The following is an 18,164-nucleotide window of genomic DNA, read 5'->3' as shown; positions in this document are numbered from 1 at the left end:
GCTTGAAATCTATAACAGCATTTACAACTGAAAATGTACAGGCCTATGAAATGCTATAGCCTACAGTGTGATATGTCATCTTGTTTCAGTCCTGCTTCCTCCATTCTAAAGAATGTACCCATGGGCATGGGATTGAGCACAACCTCTATGGAGAGGGCGGTATTCCATTTTCCTTGGTTTTTGGCCACACTGCTACAGGTCATACAGTAGATTTGCCAAAGCTTTAAGCTGTAGCTGCAACAGGCATTAGTAAAGGCAACAGAGATACAGAGAGAGCCCAGCCCAGAGCCAGTTCCTGTCTATGCATGGGTCTCTTTTCTACAGTACTATAAACATGGGGATGAATCTATAAACCCTTCATCATCTGCGGTTCTACGCCATCATTGAAACCTGTTTATCACTTTGTGGTTACTGTAGACTACTATATCAGCCTGAGGCCGCAGGACAACAAAAATCCCCTGCCATGAGCACCCCTGCCTATGAAATTGTCCGTGAATAATTCAATATCAATAATAATGTTCATATCAGCTATTCAATTGGGCTATAGGTCAATCCAGGCACATCCACTCTCAATTATTTGCATAAAGATATTTATCCCGCGGTTGTTCGGTTTGACAGGACCATTGGGTCAGTCCGATGAGGCAGCAGCGCGGGAGGTAATCCCCTCTCCCTTCCAGCCACTCCCACCGACGGGCTCTGTGCTCTCACTCGCCGGTTTAGCTTGAGTTGCTTCAGATGCTGCAGCTACCGTAGTCGCTCTATCTCCCCATAACAGCAGTCATGGCGACAGAGGTCCAACCGCTCACTCTGGATCGAGGTAAGACGCACAACCGTCGGATTCGCTTTCTTGTTGAATTATTTATGGTTCCCGAAACTTGAGCGAACGATGCATTGGCGGACCACCTTTAAGTTGAAACTACTATATGCTATTATTTCAATTTTACATTTGTCAGCTTATATTTCTCTCTCGCTGGATACCGTTATTTGCTGGGAATAAAATGCCTGGACCGTTTGGTGCGCACTCTGCAAAATTGGATAAAACGGCTTAATTAAATAATGCTGTTCAGCAATATTATAACAAATGTGTTATTAACGCAGAGTATTACATCCCACTGCTTATGAATAGAGTGCATTATCTCTGTTATGTAACATTCAGTAGAATATTATCTCGCTGTATTCTTCACTTCGTGATTGGGAGAAATAATTCATTGGGCGCAGGAATCCAATCACGCGTAAATACTTACTTCTCTGGATAACCGACAAGTTTTGGATGGGTAGGCGTAAGAATAGATAACAAACAGCTTTTATAATTGGTTTATATTTAGCTTGAATCCAATGGTAACTTGGACAGTAATAACAGGGTACAGGTCTTCACCCCATAGCATACCTGTTGTCGGCAGTGAAAAATGAATTCACCTGCGGCATTATTCTAAAAGGAAGGATGAGTTCACAATGTAGTCTACCTTTAGCCTACGTCATATTTTGGAGTAGTAATAGGCCTACTTGCACGCGGACTTCAGGTGATATTGCTTTCCTACAGTAGCCTGCCTGTCCAATGATAACAGATGTGTCACAGCATGATTGGAGGTCATGTGATAAAATATGATTTTATGAGCGCATCATTCAGATGTCATCATTCAACCACCACCGAGATTTCCATTTGTTCCATGTAGCCTACCTATTTTTTTCTGATAGCTCCTGGCTATTGTTTCATTTTGATATTCAAAATGGGGACTATGGGGAAATCAGATTAAATGTGTAGCCTACGTTTTAGGCTGTAAATATGTAGCCTATAGAGTGCTTAAAACGGATCCGGTGGTGAAATGCATTAGTGTGGCTGCATGACACAAACGAAAGGGGGTGGTGTTAAAAATAGAGAAAGAGGATACATCTGGGGAAAGTAATGGGCATGGCCCCACTTTGAATGATTGCCACAACAGTCAGTGACAGTAGGAACAACTGTAAACACCTTGGAATAATCAACTCACAGGAATGTAGAAGGCAAGAGGATATAAACATCTGTCTAAATTGGAAAATTACAAATGGTGACCTCTCTACGTTGTGTTGACCACAGCATTGAGCATGAGTAATCGAACCTGGTTGTTATCATGAAGTATGGAATGAATGTAAACCGACCGAGGATCATCATCGAGTGACCTGTCTTTATGCCCAAGGAATAATGGATAATATAACGGTTTTATTCCCATTTTATAAAAATTTGCTCATTTTGAATGATTTACAGTTAATTCAATGCTCAGTGGCAATTGGATTCATTTATTGCGTGACTGCAGCAACTGAAAGGGGCTCTATATGAGTCAAACGTCTTCACATACTGTATATGAGCTGTGTGTGCAAGGGCAAAAACATGATACAGGGCAAAATGATAAACAAGAAGCTCTGCTCCATTTCCTCCCACCATCATCAGTTCAAAGAATTCAGTAATTAGGGGAAGGAACATTTCTGGCATTGAGATTCTATTGATAAACAGGTCATTCATTATATGACACATTGGGGAAGTTTTTTTCTCCCCAGTTAAACTGAAATAAAAATGCCAGTATAGGCTACTTGTCACGGCTGTTTAAAGGATCGGACCAAAGCACAGAATGGTTGAAGTTCCACATATTTATTATTACCGTGAAACGTTGCAATACACCAAATACTTGAAACAACAAAACAACAAAACCGTGACGCAGAGAGAAATACACACTACTGAAAAATTAACAACCCACAACCACAAGTGGAAAAACCCCCTACTTAAATATGATCTCCAATTAGAGACAACGAGGACCGGCTGCCTCTAATTGGAGATCATCCAACAACCCCAACATAGAAATAGAAACCTAGAAAAACCACATAGAAACAGATAACAAGAAAACCACACCAAAACACCCCCTGTCACGCCTTGACCTACTCTACTATAGATAATGACATCTTACAAGGGTCAGGACGTGACAGTACCCCCCCCCAAAGGTGCAGACTCCGAATGCAACCAAAAAAAACAACCTCAAAACACAAAGGGAGGGTAGGGAGGGTGACAAATGTCTATGGCAGCTCTAGTGCTAAACCCAGAACCTTACTATCCCGCCGATCCTCCAGCAGCGGAGGTGGCTCCGGTTCAGGCCGTAACCCCCGTTCCACCCGCAGATCCCTCCGCTTCTGTAACACCGGACCGTGGATCGTTATCGGAGGAATCGGATTGTAGATCATTACCGGAAGCTCTGTGCTGCAGACCGCCACTGGAGGCTCTGGGCTACAGGCCGCTGCTGAAGACTCTGGGCTGCAGGCCGCCGCTGAAGACTCTGGGCTGCAGGCCGCCGCCGCTAAAGGCTCTGGGCTGCAGACCGCCGCTGAAGACTCCGGGCTGCAGACCATCGCTGAAGGCTCCGGACTGGGAAGCGTCGCTGGAGGCTCCGGACTGAGGAGCGTCGCTGAAGGCTCCGGACTGGGGAGCGTCGCTGGAGGCTCCTGACTGGGGAGCGTCGCTGGAGGCTCCGGACTGAGGAGCGTCGCTGGAAGCTCTGGACTGGGAATGCACACTGGAATCCTGATGCGTGGGACTGGCATGGGTGGTGCCAGACTGGTAACACACACCTCAGGACGAGTGCAGGGAGCAGGAACAGGACACTCCGGACTGGGCATGCGTACTGGAGGTCTGATGCGTGGGACTGGCCTAGGTGGCGCCAGACTGGTAACACGCACCTCAGGGCGAGTGCAGGAAGGAGGAACAGGACGTACTGGGCTATGGAGGCGAACTGGAGACCAGGAATGCTGAGCAGGCCTACTCCTTCCTGGCTGAATGCCAATCTTAGCCCGACACCGGTGAGGAGCGCACCGGGCTGTGAGTGCATATGGGCGATATAGTGCGCATCACACCGTAACCCGGTGCTTGTTCAGTCACTCGCTCCTCAGCACGCCCGCTCCGCAGCGCTCTTAATGCCAGCACCTCTCTCCGGAATCTTGCGTCGAACTCCGCGCTCGACTCCCTGACTGGCTCCGGTTCACTCCTCAGCTCTCCCCGGTAAGCACTGGAAGTTGGCTCAGGTCTCGCCCCTGACAATGCCAAGCTCCCCGTATGCCCCCCCAAAATGATTTTTTGGGGCTGCCTCTCACTCTTGCCTCTTGGTGGATATAGCGCCTCGAAGTATCGTCGCTCCATTTTTGCTGCCTCAATTTCCTCCCTCGGGCGGCGATACTCCCCAGCCTGCCTCCAGGGTCCTTTCCCATCCAAAATCTCTTCCCAAGTCCATTCCTCCAGCTGATCCCTACCATGCTGCTTGGTCCTTTTGTGGTGGATTGTTCTGTCACGGCTGTTTAAAGGATCGGACCAAAGCGTAGAATGGTTGAAGTTCCACATATTTATTATTACCGTGAAACGTTGCAATACACCAAATACTTGAAACAACAAAACAACAAAACCGTGACGCAGAGAGAAATACACACTACTGAAAAATTATCAACCCACAACCACAAGTGGAAAAAACCCCTACTTAAATATGATCTCCAATTAGAGACAACGAGGACCGGCTGCCTCTAATTGGAGATCATCCAACAACCCCAACATAGAAATAGAAACCTAGAAAAACCACATAGAAATAACAAGAAAACCACCCAAAAAACACCCCCTGTCATGCCCTGACCTACTCTACTATAGAAAATGACATCTTACAAGGGTCAGGACGTGACACTACTCAACCCTTTTCATTTGGTTTGCATAGGTAGACTAGTGAGTCAGAGCCTCTATCATTTCAGAGAGAAGATTCCACCAAGAGGCAAGAGTGAGAGGCATGTATCCACATGCTCTGCACAGTAGCATTAAGTGGTCACTGCCCCGCAGCAGTGATCATGTAGGGGATCATAATGATAGCTTTACAGGGGCTGTTATTGTCTTTGCACAGAGTCCTTTGTCACTGCTGCCAATAGCGAAGAAACACTAATTTATATTGAAAAGAAGCCTGTTTTTTTTGTTAAAAGCAGGATGTGTTAGGAATTTGTCACACACACACAAAGAGGCGGGAAACTCAGGTCATGACTGCACTTCCTGCTATTGTCTCAGGAAATGACTCAAATGCCACTGTTCTGTGGAGAAACAGCCTGTGTTGGAACCTCCCTGCTCATGTCACCAAAGTTCTCCTTAAATGATTGACTCTCATTCAAACACTAACCGGCTCCAGGCATGCCAAGAATATTGATATTGATAGATACTGAGAGAGTTCTCATCAACTGTGTGCCATGAAGTCCTAATAATATCAGTCAGGCTGAGGCTGTACAGTAATCACAGTGAAATGTGTTAGTGCTCTTTCTGCCACATATTTTCAGATGGAGAGGCATTTGAGGCCTTTGTGAGCAGAATTCTTATCTATTTGCTGATTGACACAGATGGTCAAACAGGTTTCTGTGCTGTCTGAAATTACAGTGGATTTACTAAGAGGCCAAACATCGAGGGAGAGCAGAAGCATGAAATCTGGAAGTCAATACTTTTTTGATGCTCTCCGTGCATGATTTATTGCCATAATAAATATAGAACAACCGCACATTTCCTTGCAAGTTATCACTGATCCATTGCTTGAGTCTATTCACAGGGGAGAAAGGGCAACAAACTATAGCCTACTCCGGGTCCTAAGCATGTTGTCTCGCCATACTGCAGACAGGCTTTGCTTGGCTTGCAGAGGTCACTGGGTTTGTTCATTGTTGCGCAGCAACCTTCCTCTTGTACCTTGCTTTGGGTGATAACAGAGAGGAGGGATTACAGGTGAGGTGAACAGCCAGCTCAGCAATTTCATCAATGGAGAGCTATTTAGAATGGCACAGCTCTGGGTAAGCTCTCATTAGAACCACATTGAAAGGACATTTCATTTGTTTGGGATGGACATCTGCCAGGTAATCAGTCAGAGGAAGGGAGACAAAAACAAAGTTCATAGTGTTATCTGCTTCTGCCTTAGATGGCCTCCATCAGGGCTCATTAGCCTAAGAGTGATTTATTTTCCCACTATAGTCAGGAATGTCACGGCAGGGCCATATAGTGTTAATTCACTCGGCTTATGGGGGGATTGATAAAGTGAGATGCGTCCATTTTAAAAGCTCTCCTGTTGAGGAGCTGGCCTTGTGTCTGGCAAGCCCCTGCTGGCCTGTTCCTCTACTCATCCAGAGAATGAGCACAGTAGAGGTTTTTGTGTGGTAATTTCAGCGTGGTTGCCAATGGCATAAAGGATACGCGGGTCAAACTGGGAAGTGGCAGATGGCATGGCCTCTCCGGGGCAATTTATTCTGGCATGTGAAATTCAGCCATTCTGGTAGTGACTGTTTTAGGGCACTGATCTAGGAAACATTACATGTGGGAGTGAGGAGTAGCTCAGACTAGTCTTGAATCAATCAGCTATGAAAAGTTTCTCTATTAGGACCTTCGACGTCCCAGTAGAGATGGAGAAGATGCACCTGCATTGTAGTCTCTGTTTTCATCAGCACCATGTCTTAATGAGCCAGCTGAGTTAATTGGACATGCCTATTTACACCTCACAGCACGTGCAGATATTGGAAAATATATTCTAGTCAGCTATGCCCTCTATTATCAACAGGGCAATTATGTGAGGATATTGGAGCACTGCCCAGTTATGCATACAGCTCAAAATCATGTTTAGCCTCTTACTCAAGTGTAGAAAGCAGTGAAGTACTCATTGTTTAATACTGCGGCATCGAAAGGCTTGGACCCCTGGAAGAGTGAAATAACCTGTGCCTAAGGCAGGACAGCACAGACCTGGTGTGTTTCAGCACAGCAGCATTGCTAGCTGTTTGTTGTGGTCTTCACATTTATTTATGACACATCCACAGTGATGGCCACATTGGTAGATACAGTCATCAGAGTAGAGCAGAAAGTGAACTCAGTGTACTTGAAAGGCTGACTCATTCTGGAACTGGTGACTGTTTTAGACACCATTGTCACGTTTGTTGTTTGAAGGCGCGGACAAAGGCGCAGCGTGTGTATAGTTCCACATTTTATTATAACTGTGAAACTATGCAAGACATACAAATAAACTAATAAACAAAACAACAAACCATGACGAAGAGGTGCAACATACACTAACTCAAAATAATCTCCCACAAAACCTAGTGGGAAAAACAATAACTTAAATATGATCCCCAATTAGAGGCGATAACCAGCTGCCTCTAATTGGGAATCATACAAAAACCCCAACATAGAAAAAAGAAACTAGAACCAACATAGAAATACATAAACTAGACAAAAAACCCAACATAGAAAAAAGAAACCAGAACCAACATAGAAATAAATAAACTAGACAAAAACCACTGTCAAGCCCTGACCTACTCTACCATAGAAAATAAAAGCTTTCTATGGTCAGGACGTGACAACCATGCTGTTTATAGTTTGAACGTTGTATTTGATCAACATAATACCATCATTTCTGTGGTCGTCCGTCATTGATTCAATTTTAGGAAATCTCAAGGTGACACATACACAGTTATGTATATTATAGATTTATCACTAAATGTCTTTACATTGTCAGTCACAGAAACAGATTTATCACTAAACGTCTTTACATTGTCAGTCACAGAAACAGACTATAGTAGGCTAATAGCTTATTAGATACACACTATTAATTAATTGATTCCTCTTGGAAATGGCTCTTTAGAGGACACTGCTTTCAGTAACACTTCAACAGCACTTTCAGAATATTTCTCTCCCAAAGTTGGGCACCCTCTAAAACACCTTCATTGTTGCCTTAGAACATGAATTAGAATGAGCATAAATCTTTTATTTGCTGGCTGCCTCAAGAAATCTTTCCCACAAAGAATTCAGATATTATTTATATTGGCCTTTGTTTTATTGCTTTTATTTCTGTCTTTATTACTGTTAGGGACACATACATAGGCCCATTAGGAATGTATTCATACGTACACTGGAGGACGTACAGTATCATTTTGGTTCAAGTTGGCCACAGTGATTTCAGTTAACAGTAAGTTTGCTTCACTCTCTGTTGTAATTGGAGACGGATGATAAACCTTTCAAATAGAGAAATGTGTCATTACCCAGTCAGGAGTGATTGTTGAAATAGAAAATGGTAGATGAGAGCCCTATGTGACCGCTCCAAAGAACACGTCTCATTACTTTCAGCTCATCCAATCAGGCAATGGTAATGTGTTCTCACTGCTGTGTGGCAAAGAGAAGTTAAACTAGGTCAAATGTTTTGCAAGTAGCATCAATGTTCCAGACTACTCAATGCATAGCAATGTACTGGTGTTTCATACTTTATTTAGTTATAGAATACTGATGAAGACAAGAAACATGCCTCCCCAACTTCACAGATTGAATTAATGTAAATTAGAAGTTGTATGTTTAACTTTTAGGAACCATTGTTTTGTATCCCATCTCTTGCTCCCATCCTTAATTACACCTCCAATAAGAGCAGCAGTATCACCTTGACACCTTTGTCTTCCCTTGAAAATATGTGTCAAATGAAACAGGATTTTAAAAAAATTTTGCAAACAGTGCTCATGCCTTGCAGATGTTCTAATGGCAACATTGATTTGCCGTTGTTTCGGCATTAAAGCTGAACATACAGTAACTGCTCTTTGAATATTTTCATTTTGTGGAGGAGGGTTGAGTCCCACAGATGTTGCACACATCTGGACCCCCTGAGTCCATCTCTAGAGTTGGTGATGCGCCAAGGGGGCTGAAGTCTCATTGGAGTGTGGAGAAGAGGAACGACCAGGAGAATGCTAATGACTTAGTAGTTGAGTGAATTCCCTCCACTGACTTCCATTGGTTTCAAGTGAATCCATCTCAGTGGAGTGAGGAAATCCAAAGAGAGGCGATCTGTAAGCCTACAGGACTGGTATCCTGGGGCTTCACTGAGCCACGTTCTTTTAATGAAGTGGAATAGAGAGAGAGAGGGCCAGATCCATGCATACTCTCAAGTTCCTCTCTCAGATGGGTTGGAGTGTAAGTTAGTAAGGCAGGCCAGGATGGTGTTGGCTGACTGTGTGTTACCCTCCAGATGTACTGTAGTTATTCATGGAGCGGCTCCGGCTTGGTAACAGGCCACGCCATGTGGGCGGTGAGGCTATTCTTGGTGGTGTGTAGAGCTACTCTTACAGAGCAGTTTGCCTTTTTATTAGCATTGTAGGCTGAGGGACAGTAACACGGAACCCAAACCGGCTGCGCGAGTGCGCCATCGTGCATGAATTTATTTTATCCCCCCACACCAAACGCGATCAGAACACACAGGTTAAAATATCAAAACAAACTCTGAACCAATTACATTAATTTGGGGACAGGTCGAAAACCATTAAACATTTATGGCAATTTAGCTAGCTAGCTTTCACTTGCTAGCTAATTTGTCCTATTTAGCTAGCTTGCTGTTGCTAGCTAATCTGTCCTGGGATATAAAGATTGAGTTGTAATTTTACCTGAAATGCACAAGGTCCTCTACTCTGACAATTAATCCACACACAAAACGGTCAACCGAATCGTTTCTAGTCATCTCTCCTCCTTCTAGGCTTTTTCTTCTCTGGACGTTATATTGCGTTTGGCAACTTTCATAAATTAGGTGCATTACCGCCAACGACCTCGTTCGTCTTTCAGTCACCCATGTGGGTATAATCAATGAGGAGATGGCACGTGGGTACCTGCTTCTATAAACCAATGAGGAGATGGGAGAGGCAGTACTTGCAGCGCGATCTGCATCACAAATAGAACTGACTTCTATTTCAGCCCTTGGCAACGCAGACGCTTGTTGGCACGCGCGAGCAGTGTGGGTGCAATAATTGAATAATATAGATTTCTAAATTTATTTTGCAACGCTCGCGCACGCGAAGCGAGCGGTGTAGTCAGGGTATAACGTTGATGCTAGTGGTGGTGTAGCTCAATATGACCATGGTTTTACTGGTCTGTGTGTGTCTACATAGCCAACTATAAGGTCAGATTAGTAAGGACTTAAGGTCTCACTTGGTCTCCTAGGTGATGTGGCTGAATGCACCACGCAGGGATTTGATGTGACGCGTCATTGTAACGCGTCTTATTTGGGAGTCGTTGCAGACAAAGCTATGTGGGTGTGACATAACTCTGTACCTGGATTCCCGTAGTTATTGAAACGGCAAATCACCCTGGGCTGCCAAGCAAATCTTATACCCCGGGGGTTTATACCCCTTAGATCACACACAGAGGAAACCATTTGATGTCTCACTCAGTCCTCACACCGTAGACAAAATACAGGATTTCAGCAGAAATGCCTGACGTAGGCAGCTCGTCACAGGAATGGATGGTGTTCTATTACTGCTGCATGTTTATACCAATTATCACACAACACTATCCACGGTCTGTCCAAGATATTCTGTCCACAAATAGCCATCTACATATTGAAACAAATCGACACGACAGTGCTTGCAGAGTGGATGAGCTAGCAGACCAAGGGAAGCAGTGTGGATGATGGGCATGATATGTGTCACGATGCAGCAAATGAAATGCAACTGCTTGAGAGGGGAGGCTTTATGACCTATTACCTGTCATAACTCTAGGAGCAGGAGGGCCTCTGCTGGGGTGTAGCCTCATCACTGGTCTAGGGGGATAACAACTGTCACATCTGGTAGCAACAATACCTATTCACTGCTGGTGTGTTGGCTGACTGGGCTCAGACACTGGACAGTCTGAATAGGGGTGATGGGGCAGGACATTTATGGCCTCGTAACGGTATTTGCGATTTTTTTTATATTCAAATGAAGGTCTCAAATTACTGCCTTTGACTGGTTGTAGCCTAAAACTTTTCTGGACTTTTCCGGACTGCCAGATCTTCTTCTCTTTCTCCTTTCAAACAACTTGATACCCAGTCGAAATCCTTCCATTTAGCAACCAAACACGGTTAGCTTTACTTTTACAAAATAGCTTCTTAGCCTATAACCCAGTTTATTTCAAAGAATGTATTTATTTAATTCCCCAGACCGAAGTTGAAAGCCAAACTACTTGAAAGTGGTGCTGAACAGGTGGAGAATCCCATTGTTTTTGATCAGTGTAGCGTCAAAGTACAAAAACTGACCCCTGAAATATCCCATCTATAAGCAAAAATCTTTTAGAAATCTTAATCTTTGAAGCGTTGCTTGATGTCGGAGGCATCATCAGAGACCTTGACGTGGATGAAGAAATTGGTGCTAATGAGCAAATGAGAGCAGGCAACAGCTCTCTTGATCTGGCCCTGACCTCGCTATAATGAGCAATAAACACTCATAAAACTACCCAGGCTGCTTGGAATAATACCAGCAGATTACTGGCCACTCATTAGTGCAAAGCTATCTCTGTTTTTACAGATATGGTACAGAATATTGTACAACCTCATTCACCTTACTTAGGGACTCATTGACGCTGATTAAATCTGATGGAAATTCTATACATTAGCTACATTACCATTGCAGAGCTCTGTTGCAGGGGTAATGTAAAGTAGTAATGAATACTGTTATATCCCTCCATACATAACTCACAGGTTCAGAGAAAAGTGTCCCCTTTCCTGTGTCCGACTCCCTATGGACCAGCTCTAATTCTGCTCTCGTCTCCCCGTAGTTTAGGGTTCTTGACAAAGTCTGACAGGTCAGGCAACAACCTTCCTCTAGGGTGGACTATACCACCCACACCGAGCCTCAGCCTAGACTTAGAGTGTTGGGCCAGTAACTGAAAGGTCGCTGGTTCGAATACCCGAGCCAACAAGGTGAAAAAAATCAGCCGATGTGCCCTTGAGCAAGGCACATAACCTTCATTTGCTCCAGGGGCGCCAAACTACTATGGCTGACCCTGTAAAAACTTACATTTCACTGCAGCTATCCAGTGTATGTGACAATAAAACATATATTTTTTGCACATCCTATAGAACATTCTATGCGATATTATCTTGGCTGACACTTGGCCATCATTACAGAAGATGCTGAGTGGAGTTGTGGAGTTAGGGTGATGAATGCCCTGTAAAGATCTCCCTGACAACACTTTGTGGCTTGCAGTAACCAATCCTGATGGAAATCGACCCCACCATTTCTTCTGGTTGCGTGGTTGGTCGCGATGTATACTTGTGTACTAATAGTAAAAGTTGTGCCCTTGTATGTCTGTTTGACTGCCTAATACTGGCACAAAACAAACCTGCCTAAACAACCACAGGTTCTACGTATGCAGTTCTCCCTCCTCTTACCTAGTTTGCCCTAGGTCTGTAAACGGTAATAGCTTTTCTGTCTCCTCTCTGCCTCACCGGGTTAAACTAGATTGTCTTCCGTCTCAGTCCAGCCTCCCTGGGTTCGGCGATAGGATTAGAAACATCGTCGGGAGTGTTTACCTCGCTCTGTTGGTGTGGTGCAGAACGTGGGGCTAGTTCAACACCAGGGTAATAGTGTTTAAGATGATTGTTTAGAATCCTTGCACTTAGCCTCTGTATACATTTGCTATTCCGATGTAGTTGGATATTTGTTGGATTAATAAAGTAGACTCACTTACCGACGTTTCATTTTCCACATCTAAGCTATATTATCAACTCCAAAACATCATCTTCCAATTTCCCTCCTGAGTGGCACCGTGTCACTGTGTTCAACATCAAGCTAGGTAGGAAAAATCTAATATCTGTAGTTGATTACAAGTGGTTTGATCATTTTCGAGCGACTCGCTGATTGCAAACTGTGTAGTTTGGTTTTTGCTCAAGGGATAAAGGGTTGACAGATGCACATTATCCACCAACTGCTTTTTATTTAGTTTCTTCTAAGACAACTGACCCAACGATTAGGCTGAGCATCAAATCCCTCCTCTCCCCTTCCAGCACGTACTCTCATTTCTATCATTTTTCCTGAAAAGAATCTGCTTTACTCTGGATTTCTTCAGGGAATGATAATTAGCAGTGGAGAGTTTAATAGACATAGGAGTCAAAGTCTTTAACTTAGGGCATCATGGGTTTGTTTTAAAAGGATCTAATGACCACGGTGCCCGCTCCTGCCAGGATTCGCTCGCTTTGAACGGAACGATTCTCTCCCTTGAAGTCCGCCCCCCATTTTCTCATGCATGGAGCAGGCCTAATGCTAACTACGCTGGGATTGCTTTCTCTCTCTCTCTCTTGATCCCCTTGGCCCTGACTCAGTTTTTTTCCATTATCCTCTCTATCGATTCGCTTCGGACTTCTTTTTCAAGGCTCTGCTGTTAATGTAATTCAATGGGGCATTTTTTCCCCTTCTTGTCCTCTCTCTCTCTCTCTCTCTCTCTCTCTCTCTCTCTCTCTCTCTCTGACTTTCTCCACCTCTCTCTACCTTTTCCTCTCCCTCTCTCCTCTGTCTTTCTTTCTCTCTCTCTCTGTCAGATGTGGCCAGGGCGATTGAGCTGCTGGAGAAGCTACAGGAGTCCGGGGACGTCCCGGGTCACAAGCTGCAGTCCCTGAAGTTAGTGTTGCAGAGTGAGTTCTGCACAGCCATTAGAGAGGTGAGTCGATTCCCCTGCACCACGGCCCCAGGGTCCTTTTGCTCCTGCCAACACAGGGAAATTGACCACAGGTGACTGATGGTTATTGTAATGAATAAATGTGGCTACACAACAATGCAGACTTTTAGGGGTGTTTTCCCAGACATGGTCAGCTCAGACACACAGACTGAAGAGTAAGAGGGCCATCCATACTCAGACTGAGGTCATCTAGTAGGAAATGTAATCTACTAGAGGGAATGTCAGAGAGGGCTGGCCCTTTCATTGGACAGCAGGATGAGAGAAGCCTGGCCTGGGAGTCAGGCAGAGACACTGGAGCCTGGTGCTGCCTGGTGGTGGGGGAGGCTTCATGTCTCTGCCAGGAGTAGCAGCTAGGCAGCACCCTACAGACTAGGTTACAACAGCTGGCCATTGAGAGGGAAAGAGCAAGAGAAACACTTCAACCACCAACAACACATCTAGTCACCAGGGAAACTAGAGAGGATCAGCTTGGATTGGTTGCAGAGGCTGACCGGCCATAGTTTCCAGTCAATTACGTCCTTGTGTGAGCTGACACTTTGCCACGGTGCAGAATGGCTCTTTCTCGTAGAGGAGCTGGAGAGTGAAGATGAGTGGTCGTGCCATGATGATGATTACTGTTATTACAGAGATCGTTATCAGCACATGCTGTTATGCTGCAACATTCAACAGCTGTGGCGTTCACGTCAGTGGTTATTGGATTAACAGCCTCCCAAGCCAATAAATGCTCCCATGTCTCTATGGAAGAGCAGAGAACATGGCATTTATGTGAATTGAGCAATACCTTGCCATGCGTGCCGTGTCGCATGTGTTTACAATCCAGCATGCGGTCACAACCCCTGTATTCACTTTTCTAACACATGCAAATTTTTCCATGCAAATTTTTCCCGGACAATGGATAGTGACGAGCATCGTAAAACAATTCCCTGCGGCTCGCTCTTAATACCCTGACATAGCAGGACTAGACTGCTGAGCCTCTTTGAGCTACATTGGTGAGTTAATTGTAATGTACTCACATTTGACCACATCTGACCCCTGTTCTGTGCTGTAATGTGTCTTGCAGATGGGAAATCTTTGTAGTTGAGAGAGCTGGTGATTCTAACCGAAAGGAGAGAGACTGTTTTTCTTCAAAACAACTTTATTATAATAAGATTTGCATAAATGAAGCAATCAATAACAATCACTCAACATCTGTTCCGTCCTGCATGTTTCCACACGTCTAAGTTGCTGTAGATTTTTAAAACAGAACGTCACATACTGCAGTCACACCTAAACGGCTCCTATCTGTACGCCCAGACAAATGACTAAGTCACACAAGACAAGCCTGTATCAGCAAAATACTCATGTATAACAATGGACAATTCTCCAAGTAAAAACAGCATAGTATGTTCAATTAAACAACATAGTAGGTCATTAAATCATTTCCTCCACAGCTATTACAGGAAGATTAAAGGTTGCTTCAGAGCCATGTAAAGATGCTCGGTATTGGGATTCACCTGCGTGTCATTTCATTAATGCGGATGACCTATTCTGCGTTAAGCTGGGGCCACCAGGTTTTACAATTGAGCGATTAGATTTGTTCCCGTCATCTCATATCTGCTGGTGAAGCTCATTTCATGGTCTGATGAGCAGACACAGAATCCCACAGACCAGGGTTGTTTGATCATGTCTCTACTGTAGAAAGTCACAGAGGTGATCCGGTTGAAAACCTTCTTCACAGTGTCAGTAGAATGTACAGCCACATGAATCAGCCTAGCTATGCGTGAGGGGGTTAGCTGGCTAACTGTTGATAGGGGAAATTGACGTGGGACGGACATGCCTGCTAAGGTGAAGACCCCCAATTACAGAGAGATGGAGTGAGGAGGAGCGTTGCTCTTCCAACCATGTCTATCAATGACATCTGTGAGCTCAGGGAAAGTCCCTGAATGAGTCGTCAGAGTCAATCTTCTTTGCAAATGGAAAGGGAAGGACACCAGGGAAGACGACTGGGAGCGCTAACCAGCTGGAAATGATGGACTTTATGATGATTTCCAGCCACTCTGTTAGCTTGACTTAAAGCGTTATGCATATCAAGAACTGGTCCTGATGAAAATCATCCGAGAGGCCCGAGCAAACGATTCAACCACACATGAAATCGAATCATGACTTTCATTAGTCACAAAACAATGCAGGTCATTTTTCCTTGCAAAAAAAAAAGGATAGTCTGTTCCAATGAACTGAATCAATTATGTGATCATAGAGTTGTAGTAGCCTGATGATAATGGAATAGTGCATGTGAATATGGGTCTCACTTTGAGTTCATATAAAGGAAAGGATTTGTGTGCCGCTCCGTTGAGAACAGACCTTAGTCTCCTACTACATTTACTGTGAGCTGAAGGCTGAAAGCCACTTCATTTAATTTTCTCTGCGTTTAATATTCTCTTTTTGTGTCATGCTGACAGAGCGAGGGAGGTCTGTGAATGAACAGTTATTAAATGCCGTTTCGCTTCTACCAAGTGACCCCTTTAAACTCTGTCAGCTAGAGAGAGGAGAAGGAGAGCTCTTCAAGCTCTCTCTCTCTCTGTCTCATCCTTCCCCATTTTGCTCTCCGCTCCCCGACTCAGTAGAGAGAGGGAGACGGTCGGGCGCCATGGTTACACGCGTCATGCCAGGCACCCTCCGGGCAGCTCTCTCCACTATCAGGCATTGTGGTGTCCTCGTAAGGCTGACGGTAGACTGGTAGCCCCCAGCCCATCAAGCACAATGAGCCTTCCACAGAGGTTAGATAGATCTGGGTTAATGAAAGCCTGCCGTGGTAAACGCCCAGTGAACCGGAGAGTCAGGAGAGAGAGAGAAGAGAGAGAGGGAGAGTATATTCAGGAGGGACAGGAAGAAAGTAGAGTTCAGAGGTAAAGATGGATGCATAGCAACAGGAGGGGGAATGAGGTAGAAATGATGCCTTCAGGAGTGCAAGTCTTTCAAATCTCTCTCTCTCACTCTCTCCTCTCTCTCCATCTCTCTCTCTGCCTGTTTCTCACTCTGTCTCTCTTTCTCTTTTTCTCTCTCACTCTCTTTCTACCTATCTGTATGTTCCCTGGAGCTTCACAACATCAACTGACTGTGAAAAGAAAACAGCAATTTGTTCCATGTTGTGACTGTTTTCTTTATGTTATTGGAGATTATTTTCCCCCAATGAATTATCAGAACAGAAGGTTATGTTCATTCATTAACAGTGTTGTCCGACTGAGTTCAACTGGGTTCATTAAGGTAAACCTAAAAAGCTCCAATATCTTATTTTTGTAAGTGAACTGCTTGCTCAAAACAAAATACAATTGATTTATTTTGTTGTTGGCTTGAGGTTATTATTTTATTTTAATATCAACCGACAGACTTTGTTTTTCATCAGTCAGATATACCTAGGCTACACGAAACCACTTGTTTTATTGTTGAAACACAGATGAAGCACTTTGAAGTCGCAAAGAGGCAAGGGCCTTTGTTTTGCTCCAGCTCATCATACAGAAATATTGAATGATGGTTGAGCCCAGAAAACACATGCTCTCCTTTGTAGAGAGCAGTGGCGGTTCTAGACCATTTCAACTGGAGGGCCAAGCTGGGGCCAGTTGTACTGTTAGAGGGGCCAGTTACATTAGACGTTGTTGTTGTCATATCGTTTTCTTCACTGCATTGCAGGCATTAGCAGGCAAAAGACCATGTTCATACTCATTAGTGTTCCGCGTTGCCACTGTCTAATAATGGATGTAAAAAAAGAACGATAGCAAAAAATTGTTATGTAAAAATTATTTCATACTCCACATTGAGGGGGGCCACAAGGGGGTCCAAAATTGTTGTCACAGGGGCACTGGCCCCGTATGGGGAATGTTAGGCCAATGTCTCATGTAATGTTCAACAATGCAACACTAATCAGAGAATTCAGAATGTTTCTAGTTGTTTCTGTTGGATCACCAGAGGAAGGTGTGATAATGTCATACTGTGCACTGGGGGTGGTATTGTAAATGGTGTTGATACAGTATGTCATGTTCTGTATAGAAACAACTCAAAATAGCTCTTTTCCACCTGAAAGCTTTCCATTGGCTCATAATGCTGACTCCTCTTTAGGGGAGGTTAGAACACACTGTAGATGTGGAAGAGGAGTTCCTGGAATTAAGGTCCCAAGATGGTGTTCAATATTGGATTTCAAAGAGTTGCTCAGCTGAAAAACAAAGTACTGCTTTTTGACTGTAACACCAGAGTTCCACTAGTGTATACACCCTTGTGTTTCCAAAGCTAGGGCCGACATTGAGGACTTGTGAAGTGCGGAGTCAACAACCTCTGCATAATCAAAACAGTTGCTTTGTGAGAAGGTGTTAAACATTGTTCACAGTTAGCCATTGTTATGTATTACTGAACAAAAATATGAACACAACATGTAAAGTGTTAGTTCAATGTTTCATGAGCTGAAATAAAAGATCCCAGAAATGTTTCATACGCACAAAAAGCTTATTTCTCTCAAATTCTGTGCATAAATTTGTTTACATCCCTGTTAGTGAGCATTTCTCCTTTGCCAAGATAATCCATCCACCTGACATGTTTGACATATCAGAAGCTGATTAAACAGCATGACGATTACACAGGTGAACCTTGTGCTGTGGACAATAAAAGGCCACTCTAAAATGTGCAGTTTTGTCACACAACACAATGCCACAGATGTCTCAAGTTTTGAGGGAAC

General features: G+C 44.1%; 1 protein-coding gene across 2 annotated transcripts in view; it reads left to right on the top strand.

The window, feature by feature from the left end:
• Positions 1–676: 676 nt before the first annotated feature.
• The window catches only part of lin7a (lin-7 homolog A (C. elegans)), a 31,666-nt gene continuing 14,178 nt past the window's right edge, over positions 677–18,164 (top strand). For both annotated transcript variants that reach the window (XM_014153441.3, XM_014153442.3), the window contains exons 1-2: positions 677–817; positions 13,326–13,444. In XM_014153441.3, coding sequence (XP_014008916.1) covers positions 781–817; positions 13,326–13,444 — 156 coding nt within the window. In that variant the 5' untranslated portion in view covers positions 677–780. The remainder of the gene's footprint in view (positions 818–13,325; positions 13,445–18,164) is intronic.

The sequence above is a fragment of the Salmo salar genome, chromosome 17 (assembly GCF_965601325.2).
Source record: "Salmo salar chromosome 17, fSalSal1, whole genome shotgun sequence".
NCBI lineage: Eukaryota > Metazoa > Chordata > Actinopteri > Salmoniformes > Salmonidae > Salmo > Salmo salar.
The sequence above is the reverse complement of the archived record's forward strand: the minus strand, read 5'-3'. Positions and strand labels throughout refer to the sequence as shown.